The sequence below is a fragment of the Xyrauchen texanus genome, chromosome 10 (assembly GCF_025860055.1).
Source record: "Xyrauchen texanus isolate HMW12.3.18 chromosome 10, RBS_HiC_50CHRs, whole genome shotgun sequence".
Taxonomy (NCBI): Eukaryota; Metazoa; Chordata; class Actinopteri; order Cypriniformes; family Catostomidae; genus Xyrauchen; species Xyrauchen texanus.
In genome coordinates this window covers 32,899,805-32,915,354 of record NC_068285.1, presented here as the reverse complement: position 1 = coordinate 32,915,354, position 15,550 = coordinate 32,899,805, and the positions used below count along the sequence as shown (strand labels likewise).

The window sequence follows — 15,550 nt, the reverse complement described above, 5'->3', positions numbered from 1 at the left end:
TTTATACTAGGTCATTGTTTCTGGTTTTTCTGAGGCTATGATGTGGAGATCTGGTAATCATGTCCTTCTTGTGTTATGTCTGTTTTATAGTTCTAACGTTAGGGCACAGTGTCTGTTTAAAAATACATATTAAGGGGTGACTGCCATGTTTAATTTACATTTGCCTTGTATATTCATGTTAAGATTGTTGTCTTTGGTGGTCAGATTATTTAATTGCTGCTGTCCATTCCAGTGTTTCTGAACTGTGGGAAATGTGACAGTGAAACTAGAAACTTCCAATCTTTTCTTTTCTTTTTGTTGTACATGTCAAAACAAGCTCTTCTGGCACACTATGGTTCAGTGTATGATTTAATGGACATAAACATGCTCAGCTCTATATATGGCAACCTGTGACAATTGTTTCCATTGACTGGTTCTAAGATAACAATTTACGTCTATAACGTTTCCGCGACATTACATAATGTGTTTTGGGCGCAGCGTTCAATAATGTGTATTAGAAATATTTGATGCTTGCCCAGTCTCAAAGCCCACGGCACGTGCCTGGTGTACTGTATACATATACAACAGACATCGAATGATATTGTGTCTAAAACTCGAATGTATAATTACATAAATATTTTAGGTATTGTGTTCTGATAAATTTTCTCTGTAATTTTACACCACTAGGAAACGGAATCATTTACCACTTCTTAAGCACACTGCAGCTGATTATCACCTGTCCCTCCATGCTGTTGGTGAATGATGCACGTGTCTATTAGGCAAACTGCAAGAACAGAGAGTGCAATACCACCTAAAACGCATAGGGGGCGCTGAACTCCACGACAATTAGGGGAGGAAATACAGTGGTCTGTGGTGAACTATTCAGCCTGTTTTTTCAAGACAGGTACAGTATACAGTAAATACGCTCGGCCTTCTGCTTATACATTACTTGGACATGTTCCGCCGTGTGTTTTACATTATACAAATTCTTATTGTGTTCAAGATTGAAAATATTCTAAATCCATACACTTGAAAATGATGCAGTTTTACTTAATGTAGACATAAAGTTCCATGCTAGAGTTGTAAACAATAGGAGACTTTTTTTTTTATCTAAAGATATTCACCTACTGTAAGTTAATAAATAATCAAACCAGAAGGTGGTACTTTTGTACCTTATGTTTACTGTTTAATGTTATGTTTATGCTTCTAAGTGTGATAATAATTACATAAATAGAATAAATAGTCGCTGATAACAAAGTAGGCCTTAACATGATTCATAGGAATATCTTATAAATTACTTAAACAATAAACAATTTAAACCACAATGCATTTCAAGCTTGTGTTCTCCCATGGAAAACATTTAAAGTGATAATATACAATATAAATACAATACAATATGTGCTTTGCTGTATTCGTGTCCCTCTTGTGGAGAGAATTTGCATAATAATAATAATAATGTTGTGCATCTACTACAATGAATTGATTTAACATACTAGATTGTATTAACTGAATCAGTCACTGGGACATTATTCCAAATAATAAAACAGAAAGCTTATAAATTGCACACCAAAAAAACACAGGACTACTTGACAACTGTCAGCATTTCAGATAGAGAAAAAATTGGCTGTGAAAAAAACACATACAATTCATTTGGAAATATCACAGCCTTATAATTACTGCATTAGACCCTTTCTATGCAAGCATTTCTTGTTTTCATTAGTTGCATTTAATTTAGTGCTGTAAAAATAATAAATCCTGAGGTCTTTTTATGTAGTAATTTAAAAATATTTTAACACTTTACAATAAGGTTATACTTTTTAACATTAGTAAACAACATTTGTTAACATAAATTAACCATGAAAAATGCTTTTACACCACTTATTATAGGTGCTATGTGTAAGATTGACAACAAGCGTTTGAAATGGGTACTGCAGTCCAAAATCTAAATATTGGAGAGTTGTCTGCCCCGCCCCAGACTTGAAGCACATGTGGGTTGCCAGAATTGGCCAACTCATCATTCGTTCTAAAGGATTTATGGGCTTTAAGCTGTCTGTGTATATATATGTATGTATATATATATATATATATATATATATATATATATATATATATATATATATATATATATATATATATATATAATTTGACAAGCCCAACAAGTGGAATTTATTTGAAGCATAACAATTATGAGAAGATTTATAATTTAAAATAGCTAGTTTTTACTGTCGACACACTAAATATAATACAATTTGTTTGACATTTAGTCTTCCCAGAAATAACATTTCATTTACTAGCTTGAAACCGAGATTTGTTTCCTTCCTAGAAACTCAAAGAAGATGTTAGTGGAATGTCCAGGCTGCTTTCTATACAACAAAAGTGGCCAGTGATTTACACTGTCAAGATCCAAACAAGTACTATAAAGTAGCCCAAATGACTACATTCAAAGTTTTATGGATTTCAAGTATTGCCTAAAAAACAATCAAAATCGTTAATTTATGAACACTTGTTTTTTCTCCACCACTTTCACAACATCTCTTTCTTCCTCTAAAAGTTTAACAAGCACATTATCTGTTGAGTTTGCTTTGCCAAGTGTACACAGTGTGTAATGATTAACTGAGGTGAAATCTCTCCAGCAGCCAAAACACTGTCCTCAGTGGATCAGTGGAGCCTTTGTGTTTGCCTTAAAATGATGTCCACCCACACTGCTCTGCTTCATTTGTAATCTTTCCTTCAGTTTTCATAGTCCTTTCCAGAGCACAGAGCAAAATATCTGTCATATTTGTGTGCACAGCTATGTGAAAATACGACCCTTATCTCCAAATCATTACTTAGAGTTTATGTAGTTGAGAGAACAAAACTGGAGGCTTGCCCAAGAGTTTAGTTAAAGTGATGTAAATTGGTGGAATGACAATAAATTAAACAAAGAGCACTGGCCACCAATTTACGACTTTGCAAAATGTTCCACAGATTTTTTTTTTTCTACCCCGGTTCCCTGAAAGGAGTGAACGATAGTTTATGTCAGTGGACTGATGCTAGGGGCCATTTCCGAGAGCCCCAATCTCTCTAAATGGTTTTCCATCATGCCAGTTTCATTGGCAGATGTCTCTCCAAACCCCGCCTTCCATGTTCAGCGAGCATAAATTAGGCAGGTCAGAAGACAGCATCCTCAGGACATTTGACTGAAGAGACGAGAGGATCCCTAAAACCTTTTCAGCGGTAATCAGTATTGTAGCAAAGTTACGTAACATCTTGTTCCCTCCTTTCAGGGAATTGGGGTTACCATAGTAACCTAGACTTTCCCTTTCAAGTCAGTCTCTCAACATTACATCAGTGAACTGATGCTAGGGGTCCCTGTAGCACATGCAGCAAGATGGATTTGGCTGCACTTGCTACCGAAAATTTGGCAGCAAGTTTGCAAAAAGCCTGCTTCCACATCTAAGTGGAAAGAGCCTGGGACATTGAGTGACACTGAATAAATATATCTTGCCTGAAAGGAGGCAAGATAATAGTCAGAGGGTAGCCAGTGTTCTCCACAGTACTCAAGTCAGGTGAAGTGATGAACTGTTTGGAGGGAGGACTAAATTCACAGTCCTTGGATCATGGTTATAAAAGGGGCCGCTATAAGGGGCACTTTAAACCGACTGGAGGAAGAGTTGACTTGTCTTACATGAAATCTAGGAGTAAATCACACAAGTATTGATTACAATAATTGCTTTAATAGATTTATGAAGCCATTGGATGGCATTGTGAGAGAAACAGAATGAAATGTAAGTTATTATTCACAGAAAATCCTACCTTTTGCCCATTTAAAACATGATGCATGTGAGAACTGTGCATTTACATACAACCAGAAGCTTGGCTTTGGACAATATTTAAGGAGAATAGGGAGAACAAGCTGTCCGTTCATCTAAAGATGCAAATTCTGTCGTAATTTACTCAACCTTATGTTGTTAGTTCTGGAATGTGGTTGAGGAAAAAACTAACTCATCGGAGAGGCCAGGAAAAACAATGTTGAAAAAGTGTGAATTAACATTATCAAATTATGTCAGAAGAACAATTTACTTCTGACTGTGCTGAAATACAGAAGGCATGACAGCAGAACGTTCGTACTTTACTTCCACAAATAGTCACTTTAAATGATAGTTTAGTCCGTTTCCTCCTCCTGACCTACGCAAACAGCCCATTGGAAAAAGGTACCGCACATATTGCCTGACAGGCTGAGCAGCCCCTAACCCTAACTTTATCCTCCAGGCTCAAAAGGCTGGGCAGTTTGTCAGGCAATATATGGGGCACTTTTCTCCAGTGTGCACACAAACACGTGTGGTTACTGCGACAGTGGAGGCTGAGTCCAGAGGCAGGAGGTGCACCTTCTCTTCTCTTCTCTTACTCCTGTTGGATTTTTAGTGCCATGACCTGACTGAGAGTGTACAATTTCTAAATGGAGAATTCAGGTGAGTTTCTGAATATATAGATAACCATGGCAAATATTGTCATTGGCACCTTAAATTATTTTATTTTGAAAGATAGCAGGAAATGGAAAAGCAGTTTCTTGTTTGACAAATGAATGTCTGCTAAAATTATCATTTAATAAAAAAAAAAAACATATATTTTTGAAAAATATATTTGAAAAATTAATCATATTGTTAATTTATGAACACTTGTTTTTTCTCCACCACTTTCACAACATCTCTTTCTTCCTCTAAAAGTTTAACAAGCACATTATCTGTTGAGTTTGCTTTGCCAAGTGTACACAGTGTGTAATGATTAACTGAGGTGAAATCTCTCCAGCAGCCAAAACACTGTCCTCAGTGGATCAGTGGAGCCTTTGTGTTTGCCTTAAAATGATGTCCACCCACACTGCTCTGCTTCATTTGTAATCTTTCCTTCAGTTTTCATAGTCCTTTCCAGAGCACAGAGCAAAATATCTGTCATATTTGTGTGCACAGCTATGTGAAAATACGACCCTTATCTCCAAATCATTACTTAGAGTTTATGTAGTTGAGAGAACAAAACTGGAGGCTTGCCCAAGAGTTTAGTGACATTGAGTGACACTGAATAAATATATTTTGCATGAAAGGAGATGATAGTCAGAGGGTAGCCAGTGTTCTCCACAGCTCTCACGTCAGGTGAGGTGATGAGCTGTTTGGAGGGAGGACTAAATTCACAGTCCTTGGATCTGTATAAAAGGGGCAACTTGCAGGGGCACTTTAAACAGACTGGAGGAAGAGTTGACTTGTCTTATATGAAATCTATGAGTAAATCACTCGATTAATGATTAAACTTTAACAATATTTGGGAAGAAATTAAGGTGATAGGAAAAAGGCTTGCCCGTGGGGATCGCCTTTAAATATGGGAGACAGGAAGGGAAACCTTCCTGTGTGTCATCTGAAACAATCCCTAGACAAGAATGATTACAATAGCTGTTTTTCAGTATGTAAAAAGAACTGAGATTAATTAAAAAAAGGCTCACCCATGGGGGAGCCATTTTCTTATAATAGATAGAAGAGACTTCTTGTGTGTAGTCTAGGAATAAATAGCTAGAATTAATTACTAGCAATAACTGTTTTGCTGTTGTAGGGAAGCAATTAATGTTGGTAGAGAAAGGGCTCCCTCTTGTGAACGCTCTATACTTTACTGAAAATATGTTCTAATTTATAAAAACAAAAGAACATGAGACTGGCTTAACACTGGGAGGCATTTAACGCGTGTTCCCAAGGACATACTGTCCCGTAGACACAATGGTGTTGCATTACTTGAGATAGGATTGATCTCTTACATCAGATGGAGAGTCAAAACCTCACAACCAACTTGAAGTTGGACAAAGCACATAACAAGAGGTGTTTGCCTACAGGGAACACTTCTTTTGTGCAGGCATGGAAGGTGGTTAACCTTCAGAAGCTAGTTTAGGTGTAACTAGCCAAACAGGTAGTGTACAAAAATATTGATGCTGCTAGAGTGGTATTGAACTGCTATTGTGCTTAACAACCCAGGTAGAAGTGTTTTAAAGAATAGAAAACAACCTTCTATGTGGTTTAAGAGTGAAGCCTTCAGAGACATTAATGTTGTAACTAGCTTGAAAAGGGGAGTATACAAAATTGGTATCAAAAGGCACTTGTTTCAGCACCACTCATCAGTGGTGAGAGCTTAGTGTCCCTTCACAGAAAGCACCTGGGAAGACAGGAAGGAAGCATCTAGATTATAAAATCTAGCGACAGTGTTTGGGGAAGCCCAACATGCTGCTTGACAGATGTCCGATAAGGACAAACCTTATGTCCATGTCCAAGAGGAAGCCATGCCCCTTGGGTAGTGGGCTTTACAGCCCTGTGATTTGTATGCTAATTTAAAAGCATTAACAACCCTATGAGACAGCCTTTGTTTAGAGACTGCTCTGCCTTTGGACCAGCCTCCAAAGCATATACAAAGAGCTGACTCAACAGCCTAAGCACTCTTGCAGGAAATAAAGCATCACTTTTACCAAGCAATATGGGTTTTCATTGTGTGATGAACACCAGTCTGAAAGGACTTGTCCAGTGGATAGAGTCAGACCCCACAGCCAACTGGATCAACTGCTAACAAGTGGTGTTAACCAAAAGGGAGCACTCTTTCATGCATGTAAGTTAGGGGTTAACCTTCCTGAGTGACTTCTTAGTGTAACTAGCCCTTATGGGGTAGTATACACAAAGATTCATGCCACAAGAGCGGTATGTGCCAAACGTGTTCCTCGATAGGGAGGATGAGAATGCGTCTGTAAGGTTAACACCTGCCTTGAAGGGGTGAGTAAACCTTAGTAAAATTGCCCATTTTGGGTTTTAAAAAAAAACGGCTTTTGAAAAGCCTAGACCCAATTCTAACTAGGAACTTTGTGTTTAAAGACAAACACACTCCCACATTACCAAAGTCCATATAAGTAGCAGAGCGGTCTTTAATAGAGCGCTTAAGCTACTTATTCCATTCAGGTGGAATTAGCCATAGTGCTTCCAGCACCATGGACAGTTCCCCTGGGGTATTAAGGCCCGAGGGTGCTTTCAGCACCAAGAACAGATCCCAAACAGACAAGGCGAGAAAGCCAGCGCATCTCGCTTCCTGTGAAGTTTTATGACAAGACCATGCTTGTGGGGCTTTCTACCCCTTCACCAATTTCGGAAACCAAGGCTGTTTCCTTGGTTTTCTGATTTTGCACAACACTTGTTATATCAGATTATTGTTTGGAAATTATTGGTTTCCTTTTTAGGAAGGAAAGCCGCGACTGCAACGTTGCCATGGTTAAGTTCTCGCAGTGAGAACAAGAACCATCCACAAATGTGTGTGATCACTGCCCAGACACAAGAGGCAGCATCTATCAGATGCATGATTCCCTCCTTTTATTAGGGGAGGGACATGCAAATTCTGTCTGCCAATTTCTCATTGGCCTTTTCTCAAATTCAGATGGAACTGAGGCCTTCAAGAAAGTCCACTAGTGTCGCTTCATTCGACACAACGTTGAGTGAGCGACAGATGGGGAACTAAAATGTCAATAAAATAATTGTGTCCAATGGCTGTGAACAAAGCAGGGAAGGTTGTCATGAAGGGGCTGTGTTTGATGTCAATCAAACTGCGCACATGTGGGTCAAGTGCAGGTGGACCTGTCACCGTCTTTGCTGCCCACATAGTGCCGGGGAAAATTACAATGTTTATTTTTTAATTTAGATAGACGTCATATAAAATATTTTGACTTCTCTGCATTGGTAACATGTCCCACATTAACATAGCTACACTTTGTCCCACATTTCTTTTGTTGGGATCTGGTCACCCCTTGTGTGTGTGTGACCAAATGTCCCCATAAGGATAGTAAAACCCGAAATTTTTGACCTTGTGGGGACATTTTGTTGGTCCCCATGAGGAAAACAGCTTATAAATCATACTAAATTATGTTTTTTTTGAAAATGTAAAAATGCAGAATGTTTTCTGTGAGGTTTAGGTTTAGGGGTAGGGTTAGGATTAGTGGATAGAATATAAAGTTTGTACAGTATAAAAAACCATTATGTCTATGGAAAGTCCCCATAAAACATGGAAACACAACGTGTGTGTGTGTGTGTGTGTGTGTGTGTGTGTGTGTGTGTGTGGAGCGCAGCTCCGAGTAGAGAGGCTGCACCAGCGTGATTTTAAAATACACGAAAATGTTAAAAAGAACCGTAATGTCGGAGCTTATCAATACTACGGTCTTTAATAATTTAGCACCGAGGCCTGTTTCACACCAGGTTTTGGTACCCATCCCTACTTATAAGGGCATTTATATTATTATATTGATATCTTATCTAGTGAACGTGCTAATGTTATTTAAAAGTTAAGCAAGTGTACTGATGTTTTATTTGCTTATCTACACTAGCTCCACGCTTTTGCCACGTTCATACCTAGTGCTTCATACTTGGCAAGAAATTTGGCCATTGCCTCTCTGCTTCTTTCATTCACTTTTGCTCTCTGTTTGCTCATATTTCTTTGTTGTGCCCCTGATTTTAGCCTTTGGTGAGGCATTTTGACTCTAGTCAGTCCCTGCTTTGCACAATGCACGTTGTGTGTGTTCCGCACATCTGATTGGCCAGGTGTTTCAACCGAATAATTTTCACGATAATAGCGGGGGGATGGGGGATCAGAATCAGATGACAAGTTGAAATGTGTTTTAATGATAAAAATTAATGTATGTATCATGTAAATACATATGCATTCTATTTTCGGTGATATAAGTCTGTAAGTAAATTGTTGTACTTGATCCCATTAAGGGTCAACTATAGCAGTAACCACGTGTTTGATACAATTAACCATGGTTTTGCTACAGCATTACTGTAGTATCCCTATTGCAACTTGTTTTCAGTAATAGTAACCATATATTAATATCTATGGTTAATTTTGTGGTTTTATATGTTGCTTACACTTACTAATTTTTAAAACAAAGTAGCCTAGTCATTTTCATGTTAGGCCCATAAACATATATACATATATATATAATTAAGTAGTAATTTAAGTTGCTAATTTTATCCAAAGAATTCGTAAAAAAATGTATTTATTAGAGGTATCGGCGATACTGGCCAAAAAGTACTTGGTATCGAATCGAAAAGAAAATAAGTGGTATCGCCCATCCTTATCCGATAGAGATCCGCCGACCCACCTTGTAAATACTTGCTGAGCATGGAAGGCGGAACTACGAAAGACATCTACCACTGAAATTGCTGTGATGGAAAACCATTCCAGAGAGCGGGGCTCTCGGAAGTGACCCCTAGCGTCAGTTCACTGACATAACGTCGAGTGACTGACTTGGAAGTGAACAGAAATTCTTAGTTACAGTTGTCATCGTAAAAATGTGCTATTCGCAGTCAGCCATGATTCGTTTATTTAGAATCTGCTCAAGTGAAAGCTTCCAATTACACTGGATTATTGAAATAAAGTGAGTATGATAATTCGGCATAGCGAAAAGTCATACGTATTTCTTTCTGTTAAAAAGTTTAGCAGTTAGCAAAAACAAAACAAAAAACAAAACCATTTGGAAGGAAACCTAGCCTTTAATTACTTCAAAAATTTTGATTATGCTTTTTTCCATCAGTAAAAGTTTAGTATTCTCAGCTCCATTTGACATATTTTAACATGTTTATTCTGATTCTGATGTTTAAATCCATTTTGCACAATTTAGCTAATTTTCCCACTAAGAGGTGGTGGTGTAGTGGTCTAAACTACATAACTGGTAAACTAGTAATCAGAAGGTCGCTGGTTCGATCCCCACAGCCGCCACCACCATTGTGTCCTTGAGCAAGGCACTTAACTCCAGGTTGCTCCGGAGGGATTGTCCCTGTAATAAGGGCTCTGTAAGTCGCTTTGGATAAAAGCATCTGCCAAATGCATAAATGTAAATGTAAATGTAAATCAGTGCAGAAAATGCAAATAAAGTTAGCAGATTTCATTTTCATTGGGCCTCATCATGATCATCATCATCATCATCATCTCTCTCTCTCTCTCTCTCTCTCTCTCTCTCTCTCTCCCCTCAGGGGTGTGTTGTGTTAATCTGGAGGAACAGAAGGTTGTGATGAAGATGGGTCTTAGAATGGTGTTAGTTGGGCATGTGAACTTCCTGCTGGGTGCTCTAGTCCATGGTGTGGTGCTGAGGTACTTCAGCCTCCAGCGGGGACAAGCCATGGAGAGCGCCATCTCCAACGTCATAGCCCTAGCAGCAGGCCTGGTGGTGGGGCATGTCATATTTAAACCTTATTAACATATTAATGCCATAAATTAGTGCAAAGTGGGGAATCTGATCTTATTAACCAGGGGGATTTGATGTTGGCACATTCATATTTTTCCTTGTCTATTAATTTATAGAATACATCATGTCCCACTGTGCACACCTTATATGAGAAAGAGGAAATCATAATAATTTGGTTATATCTTTATCTATAGGGTGTCATTGTTGGGATATTGACTATCGTTCTCTCAAAAAACATGAAGAACAGGGTGCTGGTAAGTGTTCTGAGAAACGTCTTGTACCCCTAGTGCACACTGAAATGATTTGTGTCTACTTTATGCCTTATAGGTTCTTTTGTAATGCTTGGGTGAATCTCACCAGACCTTTCAAAAACATTTGTGTCACATTTAACCCCAAAATCAAAAGATATAAATAAGAAATTCTATTTTGTTTATAGAAAATAAATACTTTTAGAAAAGAAGTATTAAAAGAAATGTTAAGACTTTTAAGAAAAAAATGTAAACATTTTCATGATGTTAAATATAATGTCTTTTGAATTTGGGATGAAACGTGACACGAACATGTGACATATAAAAGGGGGATTTGCAAATCTCAAATTTTAGCATGTGTCCACTGTTTGGATGAAGACACAATGGTTGCACCATGTTGTAAAAACCTGAGGAACTTAAAAATAGGGGAAATGAATCAAGTTTAAGAAAGAATGAGAACAAACCATAAAAGCAGTTACTGATTTATGTGTGCATTCTCTGTCAGTCTTTTTTCTCTCCTCTTGCTTGTTTCTGCTTCAGTGGCACACACCTGCTTTCTCTCTCTCTCTCTCTCTCTCTCATTCATTTTTTCTTGAGTCAAGCTCGCTAGCATTTGATCACTGGCTTGTCAGTAAGCTTGCAGGTGCCTTCACATTTAATAAGCAGCTCAGATGTTTCAAAACCCCTGTGATACACAAAAGCCTGCAAGGGATAATCCTTTGCCTGGTGCTTGAGTTGAATCGCTTTCTGGTAAATATTGGTAAAATATCTCTCTTTTTTTGTTGTAGACCTGGTCACTGTTTGTGTTAAGTGCTCTAGCTGGTCTTGTGGCTGCTGCTTCAGTCATTGGATTGACTGTGTCTTTGGTAAAGACAATCATTCATGGTGACAATAGACTACTCGCTTACTGCGGCTATAGTGATGATTTAAGTCGCCTAAGTACCGCCAATGAGTGCCCTTTCGACCCCACTCGGATTTACGTAAGTAATGATATAGTTGAGAAAAAAGAGGAATGCACCAATATGGAATTTCTTGAATTGTTGATGTCACTGATAAAATGGTGCTTACGGGTGGTGCAATATCCTTTCAGGGAATTTCATCATACTGTGATCAATCTCTGTATATATATATATATATATATACATATATATGTGTGTGTCCACTTTATTAGTTACATCTGTACACCTACTTATTCATGTGATTATCTAATCAGCCAATCGTGTGGCAGCTGTGCAATGCATAAAATCATGAAGATACAGTTGCTTGAGTTAATGTTCACATCAACCATCATTACAGGGAAACAATATGATCTCAGTGATTTGGACCGTGGCATGATTGTTGGTTTCAGACGGGCTGGTTTGAGAATTTCTGTAACTGCTGATCTCCTGGGATTTTCACACACAACAGTCAAATTCAAATTCAAATGAGCTTTATTGGCATGACAAATTGTACATTGTATGAGCACAAAAAAACTAAAAATGTTTACAAAGTACAATAAATTCTGTATTGAACAAGTGTGGAAAAACAGAAAAAAAACATTGTACCTACTTTCAGAGGTGTGTGTGTTTGCATATGTGTGTATGTGTGTGTACAAGAGTTTGTGTGAGTTCACGTGTGTGTGTGTGTGTGTGTGTGTGTGTGTGTGTGTGTGTGTGTGTGTGTGTGTGTGTGTGTGTGTGTGTGTGTGAGAGAGTAAATGGGCGCATCACTTTTTGGTCGCCTCTTCCCTCTTTTTGTGGCAGGAATTGATGTACTTTGCTGCTAGTGAAATGCAGTCTCGCCTTGTTGATGTAGACTCTCTCTTTCTGTTCTTGGCTGACAGAAATGGAACCCGACATGGTCTTCTGCTGTTGTAGCCCATCTGCCTCAAGGTTCGGCTTGTTGTGCATTCTAAGGTGATATTCTTCTCACTACATTTGTACAGAGCAGTTATCTGAGTTACTGTAGCCTTTTTGATAGCTCGAAACAGTCTGGCCATTCTCTGTAGACCTCTCTCATCAACAAGGCATTTCCGTCTGCAGAACTGCCGCTCACCGGATGTTTTTTGTTTTTGGCACTATTCTGAGTAATATCTAGAGACTGAAAATCAGCAGTTACAGAAATACTCAAACCAGCCTGTCTGGCACCAACATTCAAGCCATGGACAAAATCACTGAGATCACATTTGTTTCCCCATTCTGATGGTTGATGCGAACATTAACTGAAGCTCCTTAAGGTTAAGGCTCTGGGTTACTGACTGAAAGGTCAGGGGTTCAAGCCCCAACACCGTCAAGATACTTAGCCCTTGACCCTATCAGCTCCAGGGGTGCTGTTTCATGGTTGACCCTGCGCTCTGACCCCAGCTTAGTTGGGATATGCGAACACAACTGCATTTCATTGGCTCTGTACCTGTACTCTGCACAATACAGTACAATAAAGTTGAATATTATATCATTAATAACTTGGTCACATATACTGTATATAAATATAATTATTATAATTCTAAAATCTATGGACATATTGTGTCAACCAGTAACAGAATTAATTCATACAAATTCTCAAGATTGAGTGTTTTTACCTCTTACCCTAAAGATTCAATCAACATCAACTCTTTATATAATTATATATATATATATATATACTGTACCTAGTAATATAGTAGAATATTAGATTATAGTAAATAAAAAAAAAAAAGAAGAAAAATAAATAAATAATCAGAATTAATTACAAGGGCATTTTTTTCCCTTAACACCCCAGGGCAAGAGGTGTCAAGGGAGTTTTAGATTGTATTTCATGCCAACTACCCATTTCCTGATTCAATAGTGCAGCAAGGTGACAGATAGAAATTACACTTGTCAAAATCATCCAGTAAGTAGGGCCACTGTACCTACATGCATGCACTCACAGTAAATTATGTTTCTCTCCTCTCTCTCTCTCTCTCTCTCTCTCTCTCTCTCTCTCTCTCTCTCTCTCTCTCAGGGCACCACTATATTCCTGTGGGTACCATTGATACTCATGAGTGCAGTGGAGATGGTGCTTTCATGCTGCTTATTTAAATTCTACATCTCTTACCTCAGTCTGCCATGTTGCCTCCACAAACAAAATCTACAAGATGAGAACAGATTGGTAAGTGCCGACCAACACTTTACACTGATACATTTGGACTAAAGGGAGCTCAAATCTGAATTTAACAAACTATAAAAAAAAATAATCAGCACTTTGGCATGGTGGACCCATAATGTGAGTTCAGTTGTATATATCAACTCATGTGGTCTTCCTAAAAGATGCTTGAGAGAAAATGTGTGTGACTGACTCGTGGTCCCCTTGTATTAGCGTTTGTGTGAGTGAGGGTGTGTTCCATGACTCATACTGCAGTCATACTGTAAAAAGCATCACTGTTCCATTTCAGATGAGAGTGGCTGAGCCCCCTCTCCTCCCCTGCTATGCACCCCCATCTCGTCGTTGTCAAGGAGATGAAAAGCAGAAGCTGTCTGCTAGAACCCCAGAGTGGCATAAGCCACCGTGCAGCTCAAGACCTCAGGGCTCCACACGCTCTGGCCAGTGCCATCACCCCCCTTCCTCCCAGTTCAATCGAGGGGCACTGGAAAGGTCCAGTATCTGGATCTAATTATGAGCCTCACTGTGGCTTTGGCCTGGCTCAGTGCCCTGCAGGACTAAAGGGAAATTTAAACAAGTGTTACTCTTTTAAAAGTCACAGCTGTCATGTTTTCAAGTTTTGGATTCTCACTTTGAATGTTTGCTTTCTTGTGAAAGTGAATTTGTTGGTTTTAATACACTGTAAAAAAGTGGGTTTAGTTTTTCAGGTAACACAAAATATGTGGTAACATCTATGTTAACTGGTTTCAATCAAGACAAAAATATTCTTTGGTCTGACTAAATCAACTTATTACATGGCTCACTGGAATACTTGATTCTGATTGGTCAATGGCGCCACCCAGCGGTCAGATATTGCTCTGTAACGACCACACATCCAGGTATTTAGATGGATCAGACCGTTCATCTAGGTTCTGAAAGCAGTCTCTCCTGCTTCTTGGCTCACTGTGTGATCTCTACAAGTAAGCTAATAAAATTATTTCAACTCAACGTTCATGTGCATTTTTTTTATCTATTTTTATAAAATAAGTAGTCTTGTAATGGGCTGAATTTTGAGGAGTCAGACAGTCAATTTTACAAAGTAAAAATTAACAGAACACTGTTGATTCCAACTGTTCAGTGATTTCTTTCTTTGCAAATTACATAATTTTAACACAAATAAATATTTTATGTCCATGTGTTTATTTATTTATTTGGTTGGTATCCATGTAATAAGCAGGTTAATATACAGTCCAACACTTATAACAGTGATACAAGTCCCCGATCACCCTGTTGGGGTTTATTGTGCAATAAAAACTGTCTGGCTGTGTTTTATCCCTTACATAATAAAGTTATACCAACCACCGTCATTTTTTTTATGGATTACATTAAAGGAATGTTCCTGGATCAATTCAATTTAAGTTCAATCAACAGCATTTGTGGCATAATGTTGATTAGCACAAAAAATTATTTTGGCTCGTCCCTCATTAATGAAAAAAAAACAACCTACACACTTACAGTAAGGCATTTACAGTGGAAGTGAATGGGGCCAGTCCATAAACATTTAAATACGCACTGTTTTTTTTTTTTTTATTATGGCAAATAGATGTAAACATAATATGTTAATCTGATTATAGTTTGATCAAATTAAAATAAATTACCACCATCACAGTGTTTACCATTTTAGAGGGTTCATGTTGTTACATTGTCATAACAACAAAGTTATAATATTGGATATAACGTTACACAGATATAGTTTGTTAGCAATTTTTCACTACCATTGTAAGTGCCTGAGCCTTACTGTGACAACAATCCCCCAACCCCACTTATTTTTTTTATGTAAACCATATTATGCCACAAATGCTGTCAGCTGAGCTTAAAGGGTTAGTTCACCCAAAAATGTAAATTATTTCATTTACTCACCCTCATGTCATCTCAGATGTCTATAACTTTTCTTCTGCAGAACATAAAGTAAGCTCTGTAGGTCCATACAATCTAATTGAATGGTGATCAGATCTCTGAAGGT

The 15,550-nt window shown here is 38.1% G+C and overlaps 1 protein-coding gene across 1 annotated transcript; it reads left to right on the top strand.

Moving 5' to 3' along the window:
* The first annotated feature begins 4,201 nt into the window (after window positions 1-4,201).
* tmem54b (transmembrane protein 54b) lies at window positions 4,202-15,046 on the top strand. The gene is made up of 6 exons (XM_052136317.1): window positions 4,202-4,430; window positions 9,993-10,186; window positions 10,399-10,458; window positions 11,241-11,432; window positions 13,411-13,557; window positions 13,841-15,046. Exons 1-6 carry the CDS (start codon window positions 4,418-4,420, stop codon window positions 14,057-14,059), a joined length of 825 nt encoding a protein of 274 aa, XP_051992277.1. The 5' UTR covers window positions 4,202-4,417; the 3' UTR covers window positions 14,060-15,046.
* Window positions 15,047-15,550: the final 504 nt, after the last annotated feature.

Excerpts from the sequence above, each read along its gene's own strand:
- tmem54b (XM_052136317.1), top strand. Across the intron at positions 10,459-11,240 it reads ACATGAAGAACAGGGTGCTG|ACCTGGTCACTGTTTGTGTT; the intron begins GTAAGTGTTCTG and ends TTTTTGTTGTAG. Across the intron at positions 11,433-13,410 it reads TCGACCCCACTCGGATTTAC|GGCACCACTATATTCCTGTG; the intron begins GTAAGTAATGAT and ends TCTCTCTCTCAG.